The sequence below is a fragment of the Folsomia candida genome, unplaced genomic scaffold, assembly GCF_002217175.1.
Source record: "Folsomia candida strain VU population unplaced genomic scaffold, ASM221717v1 Fcan01_Sc003, whole genome shotgun sequence".
Taxonomy (NCBI): Eukaryota; Metazoa; Arthropoda; class Collembola; order Entomobryomorpha; family Isotomidae; genus Folsomia; species Folsomia candida.
The window spans coordinates 2,937,266-2,961,877 of NW_019091195.1; the positions used below are offsets into that span (position 1 = coordinate 2,937,266).

At 36.3% G+C, this 24,612-nt stretch overlaps 1 protein-coding gene across 14 annotated transcripts; it reads left to right on the forward strand.

Annotated features, from left to right (window-relative positions):
- The first annotated feature begins 13 nt into the window (after positions 1-13).
- Positions 14-18,033, forward strand: LOC110845880. Of its 14 annotated transcripts, none has more exons than XM_035850572.1 (12): positions 113-342; positions 3,751-3,948; positions 4,531-4,534; positions 4,618-4,853; positions 8,387-8,950; positions 14,082-15,936; positions 15,997-16,231; positions 16,332-16,456; positions 16,573-16,759; positions 16,867-17,157; positions 17,249-17,509; positions 17,595-18,033. In XM_035850572.1, the coding sequence occupies exons 6-12, from the start codon at positions 15,631-15,633 to the stop codon at positions 17,993-17,995; spliced, it is 1,806 nt and encodes a 601-aa protein (XP_035706465.1). In that variant the 5' UTR covers positions 113-342; positions 3,751-3,948; positions 4,531-4,534; positions 4,618-4,853; positions 8,387-8,950; positions 14,082-15,630; the 3' UTR covers positions 17,996-18,033. The 14 variants fall into 14 exon arrangements, with proteins under 14 accessions (XP_021949270.2, XP_035706465.1, XP_035706459.1 ...); XM_035850567.1 differs by lacking the exons at positions 113-342; positions 4,531-4,534 and adding exons at positions 1,178-1,652; positions 1,918-2,009 and having other exon boundaries at positions 3,751-3,888; XM_035850569.1 differs by lacking the exons at positions 113-342; positions 4,531-4,534 and adding exons at positions 2,648-2,774; positions 2,848-3,085 and having other exon boundaries at positions 3,751-3,888.
- Positions 18,034-24,612: the final 6,579 nt, after the last annotated feature.

The window sequence follows — 24,612 nt, forward strand, 5'->3', positions numbered from 1 at the left end:
TCAGATTAACGGACTGGGTCTCTTTTCATTAGCTTGCTTTCACTCACGACGAGCATCATGTAGCATGGATTAAGACGGTAGTTTGCAGTGTTCTTGATAAGTATTTGCATTTCTTTTCCTACGATATGACATGGCCAGAATATACAAAGAGCCACATGTCGGCACAATGATCATAGGACGACCAGTAGGGAAAATGCGACTTGTTTTGATTTCGAGGGCGGTTTATGTCTTGGGCAGTGAAACCCACACATTTTTGCAATTATATAATGTTGCAGTGTAAGTAAAGAGTTCCATCGACGCCTGAAAAGTATCAAAGACGAAGAAAGAATCCGATCCAAAAAGGTAATTAAAACTAAAGTAAAATCTTTTTAGCTGGTGGCCCACGGTGAGACAGCTTGGAGTTCGACTTGCATAACGTAATTATCCTCAGTTGTGAGCTGTTTCAAATCAAAACAAATCTAAAGAAAGTAAATAGCACAAATTCCGATTATCCACCCACTTTTCTGATCTTTCTCCGTTTCATTTACAAAGCTTGGATTCATTCAGATTCACCCAGTGATACATGCAAAAGTGCATAGCTTTACTGTCTACAAATGAAATTTAATTAAAGTGGCGAATAAATAAACCGTAAAAGTTCCTGTGAAAAGAGTAAAAATTCAGGAATGCATGAGACTAGAGTTTGGTGGAGTTGCATATTACGCATACAAAAATCTGCATATTTAAATATTTTCTAATATTGTATTTCATTACGACCATGTAATGCAGTACAAACTCCCAGTACGTTGACATTTCATACTTATTGATTATATGTGTAATATTACTTTGAGATACTGTATTAAGCTCTTTGGCTGTGACTTGTGGCTTGTGGTCTAATAAATATCTACCTACTAACTAGTATACCATTTCCTTAGATAATCAATTATTAAATCAATTCTGACGTCCGAAATAAGCCTGTAATATGTAAACTTAACCTGCTTGAAAATCAATAGTTTTTGATATGTATTTGCGGTACTTTACAGTCCTCGTAAAGGATTCGTTTAAATGTCTCAAACTCAACGCATTAAATATGTAAATATGTAGACCGGCTGTTTAATAAGAGATTACTGAAAATATGATGACGCAAACTCTAAAGCTATGCATAATGAATGAACTACACCTCTAACTAATTGAATAGGGAAGGGTTTGAAGGAAATTAAAAATTCCAACGCCGAATCAGCTACACATATCTACTATATATTTAGTTATTTATAGTCTAGTCAGTACGTAAGAGTCGCAACTTGGGGTTCAACTTTAATTGACTTCCGTTGTCCGTGCTATGAATTACATTACGACCTTCTTCCTAGTTGGAAACAATTGTAGTCTCCCGTCCCGTGCAACTATTATTTAACTACAAAACTTGCGAGTTTGGCTATTTAAATAGCTTATCCTTAATTTAGCATAATTAGTTATATAACCAACGCACCACGCTCAGAAGCAGCCATACTTAAATACTTACACACGTAGGTATCATTATTAAGCGAACTTCTTTTCGTGTGTAATGGAACTGATATTTCAGTCGTAATACGACAAAAAATTATCTGTGCAAAAAGTTTACGTCAAACCCATTCCATTCTTATCTCGTTATTTGCATCTCACCAAATCCATCAACAGAGGTACCAAGACCTACCAAACATCAGAAGTGAAGGATAATTACGTTTTATTTATATTCGTACTTCTCCATTGTTTACTCACGCTGTTGAGCTGAGCAAATTTTGTATGACACGACTGTCTCATTAATGAGACAGTTTTATTTGTCAGTGCCAATAATTATTGTGGGTGACAAATAAAATTGTGGTTTAACATTTAGCACAAAGAGAATATTAGGGTGTAGTGCAATGGTTGAATTGAACATAAATGAAATATTTCTATCGTATTTAGGTGTTGGTTCTGTAGTGAAAAACATTTGGCTGATTAGTTTCGAAAATAATCAAGTAACAAACTGCATGGTCAAACTATGCATATTTAACTTGGTAAGTAATCACTCGACCAGAGACCGCTTACACTTCCTGGGTTTTGGCTTGCAAGTGGTGGTGTTTAGTTTTAATTGTAGTTAACTACAATGTATGTATCTACAAATCTGCATATGTACATATGAGTGCAACTTGCAGATTTTCTAAATGCACAAAACTTAATCGCAGTTAGATTCAGGAAATCCCGAGTGCATATGTTTTCATTTTATTCATTTGTTAATTTTAAACTGGGCTGTAAGGTGTAGACTTATTACTTTAGCAAAATTAAATGTTATATGCAAATAATGTCCGATAATACTAACAATGGAGGCGCAAACCATGTTCAGCCCAGATAATTTTTTGACCTTATTAGTTTGAAAGAGCAAGTCCTTACAAACAACATTTGGTTCGGCACTTGGTCAGATGCGCAAATTTCAGCACGTTACGGGCGCCGCAAGTTCGCAAAAACGCACGAAGTTGAGCTCGAGCTGGGCATTGCCCCAAAAAATCGTGCGTTTTTGCGAACTTGCGGCGCCCATAACGTGCTGAAATTTGCGCATCTGCCCAAGTGCCGAACCAAATGTTGTTTGTAAAGACTTGCTCTTTCAAACTAATAAGGTCAAAAAATTATCTGGGCTGAACATGGTTTGCGCCTCCATTGTAAGCTATGAAATGCTGAGTGTCATTTGGCAAATTAATTTTCTATTTTTGGGATATTTAGTAATATAAATACTCGACTATAAAACCGTTTACAGTACGCAAAATATTCCTGCAAACCCCAAAATGGTACAATTAAGCATACTCGTCACTAATATGGATAAATTTAAATTGTTCTGTGCATTAATTTACTCATTATTAGAGAACCGGTGAATAATGGTGCCAGACAAATTAATATTTGGATTTGGATAAATCCGGAAAAATGCTAATCGTTCGCATCTCTGGAAAGAAACCACCAGTTTGAAGGATATAAAATATTCTCATAATGAATTTGACATTCTCATGTTTATTCTACCCTCTCATTAAGTAAATCGCAAAATGGTGAACTGTAAAAAAAACACTAAATATAGAAGTCATTAAGGCTTGGTTATGCAACGAGGGTAAGTTTTTTTTGGTGGTGAACGAGAAAATTTTGCCACTGCGTTGTTTATCATAATTTTGGGGAAGTTTATATATTAAACTGAAGCTAATGCAGGCTGAGAGCTGATATCAGAAGCTCACACAATATTATTGGATAGATTTGTTTTCCAGCTTTTTAGCCCGAGTCAGGGCTTATTTTCTTACGAAATAGTGATCACGAAGTTTATATAAAATGCTCGTTTATTTTTACATGAAGCCGACAAAAATCTTAATTCTGTGTAAGTCGTTACATAGGTGTGAAAGTTTTCAACAAAAGTTACACCAAGAATTAGATTAAGGGACATTATATAATTTTAAGGGGTTTCATTTGATTAATTAATGTTTGGTATAAATAAAAGAAAATTAGAAACTTGCGGAATAGTGAGGGTCGTGTATCTTGTAATTCGAATTTATAGGAGTGCGTTTGGATTTACAGTTTTTTTCTTACGACGCAAAAACCGGGTTTTAATAAAGGATTTGTTTGTGGTTCTATGTTCTGAATGAATCTGTAGGATTAGGAGGCTTGATGAAAAACAGGCAAACTAATTTTATCACTGCAAACATGTACATGTATTTTTTTAAACTGCACAATGCACGTGATAAGCCAAACTTTTAAAGCATGCACACTGTTGTTATTATTTTTCAGGAATAATCTCAAGGCTGAATTTAAGAAGAAATCAGATCTATGAAGGTCTGAAGTAACCAGGAACCGAAATCGGGATAGTTTACACGCGGATTAATTGGCTTGTCAGTCGAAAAATACGCCATATTACGCAGAGACGACGTACGCCATACGAGCTTTCAACTTACAATGCAAGTCTTTTACGTGTACAACTCAGATCTGGTTGGGACCAATTTTATTTTGTTCACCACAAAAAATAAGGATACCCGTATTCTTTCATTTTTCATAATGCGCTAATTTGAGCGCGGAGCGCGAATTTTAAAACATTTTTCAGCCAAAACCTCGGTTTTTAAAAATTCTGTAAATTTTCGAATTTCAGCCCAAATCCAAAAATTCGAGAACATGTATCTTCACAATGACTTACTTGACTTATGAAAAATCCAAACGCATTATTTTTTGAAAAATTAAAAATTTGAAGGAGTTTATAATTTTAATGAATTTCAAAAACTGGCAAAAAATTTTGAAAATCAAATTTTGAGACAATTGGGTTTTTCATAAGTCAGGTAAGTCATTCTGAAGAGACATGGTTTCGAATTTTTGGATTCGGACTGAAATTCGAAAATTTACAGAATTTTTAAAAACCGAGGTTTTGGCTGAAAAATGTTTTAAAATTCGCGCCCCGCGCTCAAATTAGCGCATTATGAAAAATGAAAAACTACGGGTATGCTTATTTTTTGTGGTGAACAAAATAAAATTGGTCCCAACCAGATCTGAGTTGTACACGTAAAAGACTTGCATTGTTAGCCAAGTAAGATTGCAAAAAAAAACTTCCGTCCCATCACATACTATCTTCACTTAGCAATTGGAGTAATTTGACATTTCCGTGGACAGGTTGACACTGATTTTGATAAAAATCCTTTGTTTCCCCACCGTGTCCAAAATTCCATCTCACTGCCGACTCCACTGACCACAGGGAGAAAAGTAAAGTTTTTCCTTGCAAACTTTTTACCCATTGCTGACAAAAGAGGGACAAAAAATGGCATCGATGGAATCTGGGTCTCCCGTCTCAACCAGGGCAAAATCAGCTTTGACGCCGCAGGATCATATAACCCGAAGAGCTGCGAGAAGTAAGAAAAAACTATCATATTTCATCACTCTTTTAAAAAAGTTTTGTTGATTTACGCTCACGTACGGTAATCCATTTTCCTCCATGCAACATTGATGCTTCTTACGTTGTGCTCGTCATAAATCTGGAAGATTTCCTTAGATTTTGTTAGATTAGAGTGTTGCATCTATGCAGAAAGTTTCAGCAGATACTTTGAATCGTTGTATCGGATAAGGCAATCGATTTGCTTGTTGCAGTTCTTTCGTTAGAAATAAATTATTCAATTATTTACAACTATATTTCATTAACGTATGGTCACTGATGTGAAACTATACAGATAAATATGATTTCAAATGATCCCGTATCCCATGTAGAATTTTTACAGTAGAAATCCACACATATTTTTATTTTTCTTGTGATTGCATTGCATGCAACTTGTTGATTCATAATAATGATTGATTTCCCCATAAAGTTCTCGTTGAGCTGTAGAATGTTTTTGCAACACTTTCTATCTGTATCTGTATCTGTTTCTGCAGTTAGAAAAACTTTGGTAAATACAACACATGAAATTGTGTATTTCCGTATTTTCAAATGATCAAGCAAGAAATGTTCGCCAGTACTTTTTAGAGAAAGTCCAACAAAATAATTTACTTCTTTATACATCATTGATTACTTACTCCTGTTTTTTATGATACGATCCTCATACGATCCTCGACGTCATCACTCTCATTACTAATAGCATTGCAGTGGTGAAGTCGAGGGTCGTATCGTAAATAAATGGACATCTACACTTACGGTATTTATGGTATCGCAATTCGCAACTAGCGTCTGCTTGTTTTATTTTTGGTTTCGTTTTATTACGTAAAATTTCCGTGTGGTAAAACTGAACTCAAACAGTTAGCAGTTCTGGTTTTCAGGTTGCCTGCTTGTTTCTACTGAAAAATGGGTTTCTTATTTTCAATTTAGCATTATAGTAATAGTGGTTTTAACAATATGGTTTAAGGCATGAGGGTGCAATACATATAATTTTAATGCTTTATCACGAGCAATATCTATTATTAATTATTGTGAACAAGTTTCACCCATTGGATTCATGACTATTTATTTCTATCTCAACTTGACAATTATTAAATATATCTTTCATATCATCGCTAACAGGCAAAGTAGGCATGTGTGGGATACAGTGGAATAAAAATTAGTTTTTTATATATTTGTAGTTGGTACATAAATATGTGCATTTGTACAATACTAGAAGTATTCATTGAACTTGTGGAAGACACACTTTGCTCTTATGTTTATGTAGGATCAGTATTGTGAATTTTAAAAGGGTTGAAAGACTTCAAAAATTTATAAAAGTATTTTTCCGTGAAACTATTTTATTCTCAAAGGAATTTAGACAAGGTAGGAATGAAATATTCGAAAAAATTCAATTTGGACTCCTTTTTCTCCTTTCTTCGTAACAATTCTCATTGTAATTCAATTTGTATCCAGTTGTCGCGCATTACATTACAAACACTAATGGCATTTGAAAGTCAAAAGTGCTCAACAATAAAACCTTTTGTACTGTTCGGCAGCCAAGAAAAAATGCTGCTTAAAATCACGAGGAAAGATAATGTACGTACATAATGTGTGTATCTACTGTATAAAGCTTTATCACTCGTCTGCTGTATGACTGCAGTTATCAGTTTTCTCAGCACATTTGAGAAAGTTTTTGTTCTCAAGCTATTCATTACTTTAGTCAAATGTTTAGCCAGCCCGAATACTAACATTCCTCGAATCAATAAACCAGCAAACTTTGCAAACTATAACTTTTGATTACGAACCTTAATTAATTTTAGCACGTGGACTATGGTTTATGAAACCTGTATTGTGCCACCATCGTTGCGTGACCTGCTGTCAAAAGAGTTGTCAATTTGTAGGTCTCTCTATTGTCTGGTCCGATTGTTTGCGAGACCTTCAACCCTGGCGATGGTAGGATTGGGGGCAGCTTTAAGGATTTTGCTTTCTCTCCTCCTCCGTTTAAACACAAAGTATGCCTTGCATAACTGTAACTTCGCAGAGATCTCAACACTTGACAAGTTTTTGGACAAAAGTGGCTCTCCTGGGTGGATCTTCATTTCACGATTTTATAGTGGAGCGAGAAAGCTATGCAGTATAACTTTCTCCACTTTTCAAAATTTTGATCTCTTGCAATCGTTGGGCCTATCTCAATCTGGGGGCAATGCTTACTAAAGGAGTTGTTGTTGTCGTTGTATACCTGTTTAATCAAGATTTTGACTGAATTGAATTGGGCAATACAGAATAAAGTTGGGTGGTGGTAGAGTTTGTTGAAGAAGGTGTTTTGAGATTGTCCCAGATTGCATTCAATTCACTAATTCAATTATTTGCTTTGTGAATGTTTGAAAGAATTATAACAGGATTAGTTTGAAATTAGGTTAGTTGACTGTGTGCACAGGGATCAGCATGTGATACATCTATACATCTGCATATATCGAAGGACGTGGCGTTGGCGTTATTTTATTTTCAGCGCACAATGTATGTATTTACATAAACTACACTGCACACAAGGGAAGAAAATGGCGCATGTTCGGAAGAATTAGTGACAAATTGTAAAGTAATATATTACGACTCAATGTTTTCCTGATTCGCAAGAAATTGTTGGATACTTTCGCAGGAAACCAAAACAAAATAATCCCGAAATAAGATTGGTTTCGGTTTTCGGAAATGGATTGAAATAGAGAATAAGACCACCATGGAACGAACTTGAACATATTTACATAATATTTGCCTCTATTGTGGGTATTTTCCAAGATTAACTTGTTTGTTTTGTGACAACTCTGTCCGGGCACGATAGAACACAGTTGTTGATGAACAAACCAAATCAAGATGAAAATATTCCACAAAGGGCTTACTAGAAATTCGTGTTATTTCTGCAGCACAGAATTGTAACTAAATTATTTATTTCGCAGGTTTGACGTAATCGTATAATTTCTGAGTGTCCTTGATTAATTTATGTGGATATAGTGATGCGTGAATAATTTTTGGGGGTATTTGTTGAACGCTTTTTGAAAAAAAAAAAAAACCAAGTAAAGTAGTACAGGAAGTATTTGTTTTGACATTAGAAATTGACCTATTTTCAGTGATCTAACAGCACTTTTGTATTTTTTGCGTATTTGCACTAGTCAATCCGAGCAGATAAAAATCTCTCAGCTCTCTCCACTCAGACGTCTGCATCTCCGTCAACTAAATTGCACCATTGTCATTACACCTCGGATATCTACGAGAAGCGTCTTTCACTTTATATAATAAATACCTACTACCGTAAAACCCTATGCCTTCTATGTCTTCCGTGTATATTCTCGGACAATACATTTGCGCTTGGAAACTAACAAATGCAGGCTTGTCTGCAAAATAACTAACTTTTCGCTTACTTATTTATTTACTTGCATACCTTCACTTCTGAACCTATTGTAAGGTATTGTATATTGTATTATAAGGTTAAGGTACATATTTTGTGAGTAGTAACATCATTCTGACACTAAAAATTCATTTCAGACTCTCGAGTTCACTTCGACGAGGACGGGTACATTCCACAGCTACAAGAAGCTAATCCAATTCAAGTACAGGTGACTGGAGAAGAACTCAGCAAAACGATTGGAGTATATTTGGGTTTTCTGCAAGAGGAACACAAGTACGACGTGAAGTTTGCGATTTTAAACCCCTTGGTTGAAGGCTACCTGGTAATGGTTACGACATCTCAACCACCTAAAAATTCTTCGTCTCAGCGACAAATGAAAATCGAAGAAGAAACCACCACACAGGTTGACATAGGCGCAAATGGCGAGTCTCGTGGGGATTCAAAGCAACCTAACATATCATCATTCACGACAACATCTTCTATTCAAAAGATCAAGCTTCCCGATAATTTGGAGCTGTTCAGAAACGGAGAGCTGTGTCAAGTTGTAGAAATGGAATGGAGTGCAGCTGGGCTCCAAGTGCATATGAATGTCATTGTCCCTTCGACTAAAGACCGTCATGTTTTGGAAGATACGTTCTGCATTCGAAGTACTTCAGTGGCCGACCGATTTGTCCGAGTTAATGTCGCGGCCAAAATTATGGGTGAGTGAGCATCATCATTTGTCATCCAGCGAAATACATTTATAGAAAGGGGAAATGTTTTGGCGATGGTTTGTGGGAAGAAAATTGTTTTGTGTGAAAATGAAGCAAACTTTGGTTTAGTTTAGTCGGCTATGTTGAATTCATCCATCTTATCACCGTGTCACCACCATCCGTGTCACCACCATCAGAACAAGTTGCACTTTCTTCAAGTATTTATATGTGCAGCAGCAATCTCTCTTCACTTTCTTTAAGTTCACGCTCCTTCTAAATATAAACTGTTTACCTTAAGGATCCCACTCCTAAGTGGGACTTTTTTTTGGTTATAAAGATGGAAAAAGCAAGATATAATATTGGGCAACAATATATGGTATGGAATTCTCTGATTGAAATGCACTCCGATGGGCAGTCATTACTCAGCCGCCGTAGCAAGTTGGAAAAGTGCTTTCTCTTTTTTTGTGGCTGATGTAGCTACACTGCATTGGTGCGAAAAGTTCGAACAAAACTAAAACCATACATATTTAGCGACATGGACATTGGACATAGCTTCATATGAAACCAACAACTGCGAGTAGTATATCAATAGGTATCAATAACTTTTGTATGTAGATAATGGTCGGTTGCTGTTGTTTTATTTTTTGGCTGAAAAATTTTTTACGAACGGTTTTGAGTACAACTTCTAGAATTCTACCATAACATAGGCTTGTTATGTATGCAAGTGCCTCAGATCTGAGCGTCGGAGTACAAAAGTTTGACGATTTGTGGTGACGAATATGATAATGTATAAATTCGCTGGTATATAAGTATATTCATGAATTCACATATGTACTGTGTTGATTCCTAAGAAATATTTGGAGGGAAGGAGAATGTCCTGGTGGAAATATTTATAAGTTGTTGGCCTTGTAGTAAGTCACGAAAAGCAGCTACGACGACTTTAGAGTACATCGCCACCGTTTGGGAGCTGTAGATGTTTCAATTCCTTAAGACCTTGTGCCTTCTACCGAGGATTGTGGTGGCTTTAGAAATGCATTTTTCGTGTTATTACAGTTTGAGTTGTGACACTGACATTAGATCGAACTCACTTGAGTTAGTGACATGAGTTGTGGTGGGTTTGTAGGTAGCTTATGTACTTACGGTTAGTTTTCTACACACTGAAAACCATTTAAATGAACTTGTTCCGTTCAATGAACTTTCTTCCAAGCAATGTAACCACTTTAGTCGAGTAATTGTTGCTGCTGTTTCTCATTTGTACTTTAGTTATTGTTGGAGAAAGTTGATGGCGTAGTATTTAGCTGCTGCAGCAATGAGTCACTTTGAGTTGCTTTCTGTCATCTGCAGTTCCAATTACATTTACTTAAACACGAAGAGGTTGTGGTGACTTGGGAATATTTCATTTTGTGGTCGAGTTGGGCGACAGTGAATAATACAAACTATTTTGAATGCGTTTGTGAATAATGTGTGAGTGGGAGTCAATGATCTTGAGAAACACCAACGAACAGTGTTTAAATACATTTAAGTATGTATATTTATTTATATCCCATTTTGTAGTATGTATTGTTATTTATAATCTTGGATTTCATCAATTTTATTTTGAACATTTTACTTCATTTTTAAGTCTAGACAGCAATTATGCGACATTCGTCCATAGAATTCAAATTGCTTTTACTTTAATTTTCTGTAAGAATCATCCAAACGATTCAAGGCACTTTCTCTTCATCTCACGAGATAAAAGAAGGCTGAAAGCCTTTAGCATATTAAATGAACATTTCTACATTATTCAGAAAAGAGACCGGGGCTTAACCCCTTGCACCAAATAGGGAGACAAGGACACTTTATTTGGTACGTTTTTAAGCAACAAGTTCATTCCAACCATTTCCCTTCATGTGGATAATGATATGATGCAGGGACGAAATATCTGAATAAAACGACAAGCACGTAGCCAGTCGGGTGTCTCTTTGATCTCAAATGAGGAAGTGTATAGTTGACTGAGCCGACTTCGGATATAACGACGTATTCCAATTTCATTTCAAATATCACACTCATTTTCAGCAGCTTCGCCGTCGTGCATCACCACAATATGAAAGTATAGAGAATGATAATTATTCCTTCACAAAATGAACCTGTGCCTACGAATCACCGTAGCTTTCTCTAACAATATATCTTTCTCAGACAACTTTCTCTCCCATGATGCAGTCTACTTGTGCCAGTGATTTATTGACCTGAAAAGCAGTATACAAAGGATATGGGAAGGATAGCAGGCGAACCAGATGCTCAATTTCTTTAGTTTCCACCCACACCTACTTGGTCATTGTATTTCCTTTATTGTGAAGTGGATGATATTTTAAAACATAGGGATTAAAAGTGATAGATTTGATTTATGTTTGCATTCCCATCTAATTGCGTGGAGAAAGTAATGAAGTTGAAGGATTCAGATTGTTTACTTCCTTTCTATACAGATATCTATGGAATGTGGCAGTGTGGTAATTTTAAATTGATTGGTTAAAATCTACTGAACTGGACTTTCTAAATATATGGATTCGTACTAAATTAAATATTTGTTTTTGTCACAAAGGAAAAATTCATAATTATACAAGCCTGCAATTTTCTGGGGATATGGTCATTATATCTGCATCTCCTGCCTGCAACGACCTTATTCTGATTGTTTGAGTTCTCTCCAAGGACTTTTCTACTGAAAGCTGGAAGCGCAGTAGATTATCTGGTTGAACATATTTAGTTAGTTAGGAGGAAGAAGAAGGATGTCACGTTTTCCTCGTTTTTTTTATGCAGGACCATAACTACATGGAGTAAATTAACTCAAAGTTGTATGTGCTAATTCCCTGCAAGCGAAGTTTGTAAGTTGAGTTTAATATCAAGCTTATGAGTTTTTTTGTACATTTTCAAAAACTTTTTCAAAAGGATTTGCTCTCGTCTCGGTTGGATACGACGTAATATTTTTTCGCTTCATTCACGTCGTTGACAGAAAGATTATTGTCAAGTGAAGTATGGGATTAGCTAATAAGTTATGTAAGTGGCTCCGTGAGTGGTTCAATCAGCGGTTAATCAGGCCTTGACACAACCCTGAGTGAAAGTCTAATTTTTTGCAATTTAAACTAGAAATTTGGTTATTTTATGTGAAAAGAGAAAGTTATATCCATCCCAAAATATACGTATTCGCTTGTTTTTAATACATGCATAAATTCTTTAACACAATTACATCAAAAAGAGTGGAACAGATGTAAGCTGCTTAATTTATTTATAACATTTACTTACTTCCAAAGAACGGTAGACATACTTACTACAAAATAATTTTAAGTGTGCGGACGATAAAAAGACGGCAAAGTGGTCATTATTCTTCAAGACCAATTACGCTACATGATTTCAACTTATTCAGGTTAATTCTACAGCAAGCATATGTATGTCAACAAGAATCATTTCGTTTGTCGTTTTTTCATACAGGCTTTGTCATATTTTGTCATTTTGTCTAGTATACCAAATTTTGCGTGCTTCAGTTGTCAGTGAAAGTAAGTAGATACAAAGATGCATATTCATGTCATATTCATCCTTGGTTGGGTTTTTCAAAGATTGCCTATGCATAGGGGCTTAGATTTACATAAGCTGCGCGTGCATGAAAAAGAGCACTTGTGGTATTTAGAAATCCATGCCATGCAAAGTGTTCCAAGAAACCTTCATGACGGGGCTCAAGTTCGAAATCTCTTCTGATGCAGCACTTCATTTTTTCAATTTTATTCCATGTGCATCGTTTGAAACTTTAGCCAAATCTGGTGAAGGATTTGCTTAGAACAGCCTTGACGAAACTGTCCTTTAGCCACAAAGGAAGGAAGCAAAAAAAGAAGGAATGCAGCTAAGAGCTTCTTTGATACTTGAAAGAAATGTGATAAAAGCCAGATCATGTGCACTTTGTTAGTTTTAGCGTGCAGTGCCGCGTGCCATGATCACGACAACTTGTTCTTATTGTTGGAATTACTCAATATGACCAATAAGGGTTCAACTGCTGAATTCTCATCAGATACGCACTGGCAACGCTCTGAATATTTGTAAATTTTAATCCAAACACTTCTGCAGAGCTACGTATTATTAATGTGATTTGTTATAATAGTTCTAGAGTTGTCAAAAGAGCTCTATTTCGTCCTCTTCGTCTATATTTTCTGTCACTTGAATCTAAAAGGGAAACTTTCTGTATCTTTATGAGACGCTTTTAGATCAAAAGCTAAACCATATTAATTTGAAATCTCAACCCTGCTTTCACACTATATCAATCAAACTCTTGGAACCTGAGTCGTGCCATTTTGTACAAACTTTTATTCAGAAAAGCCTATCAAAGCCCTTCTTAAACTTGTCATTCAATCCATTTCAATTGATGGAGTGAAAGGGTTTCCGGCTTCTTATTCAGCGTGCTCAATCTTATATGTAGGAGGAAAGTGCAGCAGATATCTAGTCCTCGCTCACGATCTTAATGAACCTACAGCCTGCGAGAGTGTAAGTAAGGAAAGTACGACGGAGAAAGGTATTCGTTCACTTGAATTTATTATCTGGCATGATTTCAAACGGGGAGACCTCGACCTGGTTTTGTTGTTCCTCCAATGACAATGCAATGCAATGCCATCGTAAACGGCATGAAAGAGGAGCAACCCACCAAGCAATTCTTTTCACAAACCAAAGATTTTTCTTCAAACAGCGGTCTCTTATTTATTCCTTCTCCCGCATCACAAAAAAATTTCCAATTTGGTTATATTTACATACGAATTTATTTTATTGAATCTCGTCCATAGGTGGTTGTTTGTTAAGTGTAAAACATGTATAAGAAAACGGTACAGGTATGCAGACGATATACCAGAGAGTACGTATGTACATGCATTTATACTTATATTTGTATAAGGCATTGTAGAGTGTATTTGATGAACCATTTTACGAGTGCCTACATATTTATGTGTTGGACGGACGAATTTATACGGAAGGTTTAATTAAATATGTCAAAAGTTCACGAGTCCGGTGAGAACATGACCAAGCATTAATTGTACTTACATGTCTCGCCACTGATGTCCTTGTTACGTCTCAAGTTTATTTGACTGACTTTTATGGTTTAATTCAAGGTTTGTTTTATCTGCACTTTCAGGGAAGACGATGGGAACACCCACCTTGAAAGACTCCATAAGATGTTTAGGTGTTTGTTCCGAAAACCGCGACTCTTCCGATTCAGATTGTTCTGGTTCTGACAACGAGAACCAAGTGAAGGATTCTGCTGCCCTAAATGCCCAGTCCTAGTTTATGGAATCCGTGTGTAATCCACCCAACCGAGACAAAGTTGTCTCTTCTTACACCTTTTAAGAAATGCATGTTTTCTGAGGAAGCGTAGGTATTACCGATAGACTAACAATGTTTGTTCTTTTGATGGACTCACCCACGCGCCATCAGCTTTATCTTACAAAGCAATTTGTGATCGTGTTAACCGAATGGGATCAAGAATTGAGCGAAAGACAGGAAGCGTGCTATAAATGTTTCGTAATGTAATTTTCCTTTACAGTTCAACTTATTTAAGAATGCCTTAAACTATGTTTGCTTTACTTGAATATCTACAAATTACAATGTCTATGTAGAAATACCTCACATATCTGCTTAAATAAGTATTTATTGCTAGAAATTTAAATATATGCAACTTATACATAAATATTTATGCAACTATTTAACAAGACATGTATCACAGTACCCTTGAATTATTGTATTGTTATGTTGATAGAGTTTTTGATGTTCATGTGCATATATTTTCAAATAACATAATTTACAAACGTGTTGGAAATTGAAAATTGACTTTTCTTAATTTCTCGTGGGTATTTATAAAAACATTAAGAAATATCTTCATCAACTTTTAACAACAGCAGCATGACATAATAAATAATTTGTATTAGCTCGTTGTTAAAATGCAATGGCTCTCCTTTCGACTTATTTAAGGCTTAGCTACATGTTCTCCAGTTTTGCAGCAATGTCGAAACAATATTATGCAATCTTGCGAATTGGATTGAGAAAGTTTTGGCTATTTTCAACCCTTTACCAACATCGCCGACTTGCGGAGATGTGTTTCAGGATTTTGTAATTAAACTGTTATTATATCATTTGCGTTACAAAATATTGATTTATATTTCACCGTTGGTGCTTTGATTTACACATACGTAACGTTTCCTGCAAGTCTGGCATTGAGTCATGATTATGGGATGACTTTGGTGTCATTAATACACAAACCACATAGTCTGAATTTAGGTCGGAAAGTTTGACGGCAGGGAAAATGTTACAAAAGTCTGTATGCATGCAGATATTCATAACTGCGTAGCGGTTCTTTTTGCTGGCAGAGTAATTAATTAGGACACATCTGACGTAAAATTCATTCTGCTCCCAAAAAATATTTTGGGACTGACCCTAAAATTCATCCAGGTTTGTGGGCACCGGTTTGTGGTTGTGATGATTGATTCATGTCAACTCAATGCGGTGGTGACTGCGTTTCTTCTTTTTGTATAAATATATAAAATATGCATGCGATATGTGATTGTTGATTGAAACTCGTACATAATTATCCATTGTATACATACTCTGCTTTACTTTAAAACTCAATAATTCCGACTCACTGAATCTTTTGTTTTCAATTTTAGTCAGATTACATAATTAGGTCCGAAATGAAATTATATAGAATTTTAATTCTAAGTGCATTCAGAATGGTTTTGACCTTGGATAATGCAGCATCAAAACCTCAATCAACGAATAAATTGGTTCCTGAAGGAATTCAAACTCAAAGTACGGGATCATTATGGAGGAAGAAACCTCATATTGAAGCAAGGTTCTTTAATGGCGATGCAAATTCGTCCGTCGACCTTCAAATTGTGAACTCTGCATTGAATTTGAACAGAAATATCAAGACTGTTGAGCTAATTTGCAAAGCATCGCACCCAATTAAATGGGAATTTCTGGTTAATGAAGTTTCTGTAAGTTTTCATTTGATTTATTACAGCTGCATTCGATTTCAATGGGTGTTTGCATAGTAGATTCCCATCCTTGAAGTGCAGTACAGAAGGGTTGTTCAACGCCTCAACAGGTCTGACGACCACTTGGATGACGAAATTTACCATCTTCACGATCCAAATAACAGTTTTGAGGGACGAGTGGTCTTGAGGGGGCTGTTGGAATCTCAAAGTGGCAAATACTCTTGCCGCTTTTATAATGCAAGATTTTCAAACAACTCGTACTCTCAGTCAACCAATGTCAGCGTATTTATTCCAGGTACGTATTTATGCATACAGTAAAATTATAATGTGGTAATGATTAATGAAAAACACGTGCGAGCCATTCACAACACAATTTATGCATGTACATAAAACAGGGGAACGCATTTTCACCACCGTGTCTCACATTCAGTACATCAATAGCATTGACAACTCGGTTGTCATTTCATGTCCGGCTTCCGACTCTCGGAAATATGTTACTCTGCACAAGTTAAACGAAGAGGTATGTATGCACATACTAAATAAGCACTTACACATAGTGCATATGTACTGTATCGATTTCACCAAAGACGAAAGACATTGGGGAAAATAAGCTTTCAACTTTTGAAATCCCTGTAGGTGTTCAACAAAACAAAGAAAATAGAATGGGAACAAGTTCCAGCCAGATTCAGTCCTTCGACTGGGTTTGAACTGATAAAAGTTTCGAAATTCCAACAACTATTTGGAACTTATAAATGTGTAGCTTTTGGGAGTGAAACTTCCATCACGGTTCATATAGCGGATTCAGCCTGGAAACAAGAGTTATGTAAGCAAAAGACCATGTAGATGGATGGAAACATTCTTTCCTCTGCCAATTTATTTATTTTCTCGGAAATATTGACATGACTTGACACAAATCTTGCTCGTACATAGATGATCCACTCCTCAAAAATCAAGAGTCTTGCTGGGAAGCTCCTGCTTGCATGAAACTGATGCGCTCCAAGAGAATGGAATGCTTCTGTAGAAACTCGTTCGCCCTGTTTCTGGACTCCAATGGAACGGAAACTAATCGGAGAGGGAACTGTTCTGATATCGAGGCTGAGATGGAGAATTTATCAACCTTGACGAAGAAGGACTGGCGAGTTGAAGAATTTCTAAGGAATGGAGAGATAGACTCGAACGTCTGTTTCAGAGATGAAGTACGAGGCCTCCTGATCGGAACAGGTTTACAAGAAATTCGAATTAAATAGAAAGCTTAATATTTGAACAACCCATTCGAGTAGCAACTCTCAACTTTTATTGCATTTCTTATCAGGTGCTAGAGTAATTCTAAGAACAATTAAAATGGTTGAAGTAGGATCAGAGGGAAACAACTCCTTCCCGTTGTCGTCCTCCTCCTCTCTGCAGTCGACTCGACGAGTAAACTTGACAATTACACTTGACGGGCTTCCTGAATGGGCTTCAGGTTTTCAAATTGGAATTGAGCACAACAACACTTCTTTTCCAGACTTTAGTCATCATCACGGTGATGGTGGAACAACTAATCAACGAAAGCGAATTTCATTTCTTGATCAAGGTTGCTCATTTTTTATCTCCACATTTTTTCTGATAATGAGTTTTCTTATTGCTTAGTTGTAACTCATTTTTCTCTACATTTTTAGAACCCACCACAACGCAACTTTTCCCATTAGCTCATATTCGAGCAGTGTGGAGAAATGTAATTATTGACACGAAGGAAGTTAGCCGAATTCATGTCTATCAGCCAGATAGCTTTTCATTTGAATGGTTTCAAGTCTCGTCAGAAATTTCAGCAAATGCTGCCACCACCACCACCGCAAATAATGGAACATTGAGCATTGTCGGTGACGAACAAGATGTGGGAGAAAGTTGTAGGACGACAATTCTGATTGTTACATTTTTAGTACTGGCTGCGTTTGCTGTTGTGATTGTTCTACTCTACGCCTTGATTTACCTCCACAGACAGAGGTCACCCAAGTTGATAAAATACTACAAGTGTGGAATAGAAAGAAGTAGTCGATGTTTCGTAAATCCGAATGACTAAAAAACTTGAAGGAGAATAAATACTTATTTTTAAATCAATGTCATTTTTTGTATATGCGCATACCTACTTTTCATTTTCACTGGAAATTTAATATGTATCGAGTGTAACTACTTGGAAGTGAGGAAATTGGATTTTTGAGAGCACATTGAGATTTTTTGTAACGCAGTATTTCATACTTACGTACGTACAATACAGCGTCTCATTCATGCATTTTCTTGATGATAAGCCAGGGGCAAGAGGACTTGCTGCTGTAACACCGTTCCTTTATTATACATAGGACAGACGATGCACAAGGAAAGCGTTGACGGAGGCATGATTAATGAACCTGACTGACGGAGCTGCAGACAGAATGTGTATGGAATTGAGACTCGAACAATCTCTGCCTGCACAAGAGCAACTCGTTTTCACTTCTGCTTTCTCTTCCTGTTTTATTGGGACCTTCTGGCTTTAAGAGTTCCAATTATCTCATCCAGCGTGCGGGTAAATGAGATTGGTTAAGTGAAATATCAGTGTCCTCCCCCAACACCATTCCACATTTTCTGGTGAATTGATTCACCTGTATTTATAAATACCAAGCACTTTCCCCGTGCGTGGTGCATCGTACTATTTTAAATCCATTAAATAATCTCGCAAGTATGAATGACTAGAACAAAAATTTGCCAGGTTCCGCTTTGCACTTTGCTGGCCTTGCTCTGAATAAATGCTTACCCTAAATTTTAATGTTATACAGCCGTTTGCTGAGGTTGCATGGAGAGTGAAAGTGGTGAAACTGGTGGATGTTGCGGTTGTCTCTTCGTGATTGATGATCTTTGTTTATATGACGGATTCGGCCAACCTGTGCTCACTTTCTTCCTCTCTGATCGGTCACAAGTGCGTTCTGCTCAAGAAAAGCAAGGCATGAAAAATGTAAGAGCTCGTCGTGAAACTCCTTCCTAACTGAAAATATATTCCGTTAACAGATTTTTGGATTTATTATAAATGCAGATGTGAATGCAAATTATGTAACGCTATACACAGCAAACAAGGGCTCAGTAGACCGTAGTATTGCTTTTGAAAAAAAAAACTACGCGCAGAACCATCAGATTTCTTATGTACAAGTGGTGTGAAAGGATTACCATGATCTCGTGCCCGTATTTTGCTTTTCCCTTCATTATCGCGTAGTACAGATCGTGGGAACGAGCAGGATGAAAACGTTCTTATGGAATAAAAAATTGTGTGCTGAATAATATGAGTACGTAGGTTTCAGCCAGAACATCTCAAAGAGTTTCTTACACACTGCGTAATGAAATGCAAATAAGTTTACATACATATTGCTTCACATTTGCTGCACAGGCATAAAAATCGACCATCTAAAAAATATATAAATTGATTCTATATGCGTACTTATAATGTATTATGAATGAATTATAACAGCAGACGCAAAAATATTTGAAATTTGATACCCTTGAAACCTGGAAGAATGTAGAAAAGAAAATATGTGATAAAGGTCTCAGTAATGTAATCCTAAAGTTTTCATATATGAAACAAGGACAAATAGTGAATAGGAAGGAAAAGTTTTGATTTTTACACAATGCCGAGCAATCTCTTTTGTCAGAAAGAGTGTAAGAAGCCACCGAAAGTTTTCAAGATATTCATAAAATTTTATCAATTTTGTAGGAATTCCTTAATCAAAAGTCTGGAGTATTGGTTTTTAAAATCGAATTTTGAGGTACGCACTATTGACAAACAAATTTAATAGGAAAATCATTCTTATAGGATGTCTTACGTACATGCCTATTTGACAGGTCAAAATAAAGATCAAAGGAATACGCAAGAAAGTGTTGATGCAGTAAGTATGTGATTATGCAATCGAATGGCGCCGTGATACTATCTAGAAATAAGTTTTAGTCGTAAAAAGTTTATGTAATTTGAAATTGTTGTTTTCATTTCAATGGCTTATCACTCACAATATTTTACTCCATGTTTTCTAATGGTGCATGTCTTTTTTAACCGCATGGCCATGACCATGGTCATAGAATGACAACCTACATAAATACATCCTAGACACCAGTTTGAACCATGTCAATTAGTCTATCAATGAGCTTCGATTTTCTTGTGTCTCTCTTGCCTGGAGTTGACTAATTAGGAAAATGTGGTTTTCTCTCCTCTGAAAATAATTAATCTCATTAGTTGCACGTGCTCTCTTGTCCAAATGGTTTTTCGATTGTTCTTTATTTTTCAAAGTTTTCGTTCGTAGAAAGCAAGCGTGCAGTTCGTTCAATAGGAATCAAAACAAAATTCTTCCTTCATCATAAACAAAATCAATGGGCGAACAGTTGAGTTCTTTTGATTTCTCAAGTGCATACCTACTGAGCTGAGGACCACGCTCAGATGGCACGCCATTTGCTTGATCTATAGAATTCTGAGAGATTCTGATATCAAAAGTCATTGATCACATCCAACTTCAAATTCATTCGTGTTTCCTCAAGTCATTCAACGTGTTCACCGGCGAAAGGAAGAGGAAATGGGCGGAAGAAGACTGTTACACAACTTCACAATCTTGTATATACATTCATAAGCTGCATCCATAGTCCGTGATTTGTTCATGATTTCGTCATGATTTGATGGTTTATCGCATCCATACTCCATAACCAAGGTTGCTTGACAACTTTAGTAATAATTACAAGGTTGCGACAATTGCTAAGACGACTGAAAAACTTTAATTTTCGAAAAGCCTGGAGTCTGTCGACTCCAGTGTGCGCCGCACAAATTTTCACCCAAAAAAATAAAACGCCCAAAAATTGTCAACACTCACATTTCGTTCCCTCGAATTATTTTTTCACCATGGGTACAAGAATCTATGCAGTTGTAAATGTGAAATCGGCTATTTCGGCGTTCTGGCAGAAATTTATGTGCTTTTATTACCGTTAGCGACGGCCCAAATAATTAGCGCTCGGGGAAATTTTTTATTTATGAGCTTTCCATGCGGACTTATATCATTGTTAACAAAAAACACTTGGTTTAAATAAAAACAAGAAAAAAGTCACAAAAAAAAAAAAATTAGCGCTTCAAAAATGAAGGTTTTTGAAGCTCTCGAAGCAATTGTCGTAACCTTGTATTATGATAAATTGTCAAACAATCTTGCTCCATAACTTTCCAAAAATTATTTGATTCCGATTTTCTGATTGGTCGATATTTTAAATTGTTATGGTGATTAACATGCCGAAATTATGAACCCGTGAAAGCATCACCAAATCACGAACAAATCACGGACTATGGATGTAGCTACTACATAAGTATATACACATGTACACATCATTATTAGTATAATCTATATGTACCTGCCCGTATATTCCTTCCACATCTATGACACCCGGTGAAAAATCATCCTTCCCAAGTCGTCTATACATAATGTGCAAAAATCTTTTTTTTAGATTCGTAGATTCGTGGCAAGTTTATGGAAAAAATCTAAAAGTTATTTTTCTCTGGCCATTCTCAGATCTGGAGCATATTTTATTTAATGCTAAGCGATCTCTTCATGACGGGGCGGCATCCTTCTCCTGTCAAAACCTCCTCTTGGCCTTTATTACCTTTGGGGGATCGCTTCCTGCTTATTTATTTTATGCTTTGGCAAAGGAAAGTGGTAACCACAATTTGAGGGAAGAATAATGGAAAGAGATGTTATCTTGTTGCATGGCTTACAACGCATTCATAGCATCGCATAGTGAGGGAAAGCCAGTTTTAAACTTTTTATGCATATGTATGTATACGCGACGAAAAAAGCGAAATTATATAAAATTGTTATATAAAAAAATTATATAAAATTGTTGCCAGTTTAATCTTGTTAAGATTTTGCGAACGGATGTCTTAAATTTTGTGATTGAAGATTTGATATGACATTTTAATTTTCTTTTTTTAACACATAGATGCTACATCTACATATGTAGCATCAGTTATGCAAGACATATGTATATGGTTAAAATCCTCATAGGCGGGTCAACAATTTTTTATAAGTATTCCCCTACGCCGTCTATATAACGAAGAGTACTATTTCATTAAATTGAATTCCTTCATCCCACAGAGAGTTACCTCATTTCATCTCCAAATACTGCAGAAATTCGGCTTATTGTTAGTTCCACAGCATCCGAAAGGGAAGTCGAAAGGAATGGAAGCTTCTTATGTGAGATGCCACAAGGTTACCCGCAGTATTAATTGAACTTGCAGTACGTATTTACACACATAACTCAAACCTCTGTTGGCTGAGGGAGCGAATTGTATTTGATCGGTCGGTCGGTCGGTGGGTCGGTTGGAGAGGAGAAAGTTAAATGCAGGTCATGGGATCAACCAAAGTGAGCGAGGCGTACTCGTGCTGATTAAATGCGGAGCACGCCAACCACAAAGTCAATGTGAAACATTTCACTTTCGTCCCCTTCACCAAATGCACACCTGCTGCATCTGCCACCAAGTACATAAATTCCAGGAAACAAAGCTTGCGAAGAAGTAGGAAAGGATTTGTGGGTGGAATAATGAGGAATTATATCATTATTATTTCAACTACAACGTCTGGACGTGATACAACCTGGGCTTGGATGGATTATTGAGATTATGAGTCATTCTGAGAAGGAAATAGTGTCAAAGAACGTGTTCCCAAGTTGATATCAAATCCGAGTTTGGCAAAGATATAAAGATTTCTTGGATTATCAGGTTTCTTTGCTTTTGCAATTTGAGGTGGATTTGGGATGCCATCCGACCAACCGACCTTTCACTTTCTTGGTTGACACCACCACACTGTTGCGTCATTTGAGTGGGAGGATATGCAAATCAAGGAATTGGAAAATGGAATGGCTTCACTATTCAAATACTTGTAGTATTCACGAGTTGTTTGTTCATGTCACAGTTCGCTCATTGTCAATTGTATGTACAAAGCAATGATGAATGGGAAGGCGCTGTGCATGTGTTTGGGGGTTCGTGATAGCTGAATTTATTTTGCATAAGGGATGACTATATGTATGTACATGTGTATGCACAGTTGTTGTACTTATTAGATAGGAAGGAAATGTATGAATGAACTGCACCTTCAATGGAATTCATGCAAAGAGTGAAATGACGCGATGCGACGAGGTATTGGCCAGGATGCCAGGATTGACGACATTTATTTCTCAAAAGTCAATGTCGACAATGGAGCTTCATAAAATATTGAAGGGAAGTAAATGTTGAAAAGAAATTGTATAAAGGAGTCCTTGACAAATATTTTTGCAATTTGGATCTGACTTGTGTGTCAAAGAGTCGAAGAAATGCGTAAATTTCATAGTTAACACTGGGTTATGTATGTATGTACGTTGTAGGAAAAAAGAGAAAGTAGGAAACTGGAGTAGACCTTTTGGCAATCAGGAATGCAAATTGGATCGAAAATCTGATGTAGTGTAGATTGTACGTTATTTGAATCACTTCCTGTAAATTAAGCCATGCTGAATTAGTTAAAGAAGTTATTATAATGTCAGATCCATGATAAAAACGCTGCTCTGTGTAAACCAATTTCGTAGTCTACTGCTTTGGAAGGGAATATTTGACGAGTTCACAGTAATGGTGTACATACATAGATATTAGCACAGTCCGGTCCAGCGGAGAGTTTCATAATCGCCACAATGAGATTATTAATTATTTATCGTTAGCAGATTGAGAGTAATGACATTCAGCAAGAGGGATTTTATGTACATATGTGTCCAGAAATATTGTGGCTACATACTTTGCAGTTTCGTGTCATTTGAATTGTCGCAGGTTAAGTTGGAAATGATGAGAGTTTGTTTGTATGTATAAGCTCTGGGAATTTAATATCGAAAGGAAATAAAATCTGTAGAATGCAGTTGTTTTTTAATGATCGTTGAGAGTATATTACTTTTGGTATTAAATATTCACAGGCACAATGAAACATGCACACAACTACGTATGCATGAATTTGGTACATGAAGTAGCCAGTTTAGCTGATGTTATTTCAAGGTTAAAAATATGTCATTTGAAATGAGTGCAATTTCATTTTCATTCCTTTTCGTGAATTAATTTGACTGCAGGAGATTAATTTTATCTGGCCCGACTTCCTACCCAATTCGATTAAATCGCATTTCTGTCATTCCTTCTAAGCCAACTTCCGATTAAATGACGAAGCGACAAAGGATTCCTCAAAACATTTTCCATTTGGTTTGGAAGAAATAGAAAATGCATGAATGTGAGAGGTGTGAAATCATTTTCTAGAGTTCAAGTTCTATCGCTGAATAATGTACCGGATGAATAAAAGCGATGCACTAGGATTATCGACTTAAATCCATCAAATCTTATACAATTTAGAGCTAAAGTTAACCAAAAAGTAAAATTAAACCTACTTATGACCTCAATCACTCAATTGAAAAAATATATTTGTTGGTATCGTCAAGTTTCATTTTTTATATGCATACGAGGACTTATTTGTATGTATGTATGTTCGTTAAAAAATCGAAGTGCATGCATTGTACATAACACAAGCAATGGGTGTCCTTTAGCTATTATGTAATTGAATGACTGGAATAGAACTGCAAACCACCAGTTCCTGATGGCTGAATGTCACCAATGTGTATTGTTATGACAGGTGAAGTATACTAAGGAGT

Bases quoted from the DNA above. Each gene is read 5' to 3' on its own strand.
- LOC110845880 (XM_022093578.2), top strand. From the start codon at position 15,631: ATGAAATTATATAGAATTTTAATTCTAAGTGCATTCAGAATGGTTTTG. The intron at 16,232-16,331 runs GTACGTATTTAT...TACATAAAACAG, and splicing joins TGTCAGCGTATTTATTCCAG to GGGAACGCATTTTCACCACC. The intron at 17,510-17,594 runs GTTGCTCATTTT...CTACATTTTTAG, and splicing joins AATTTCATTTCTTGATCAAG to AACCCACCACAACGCAACTT.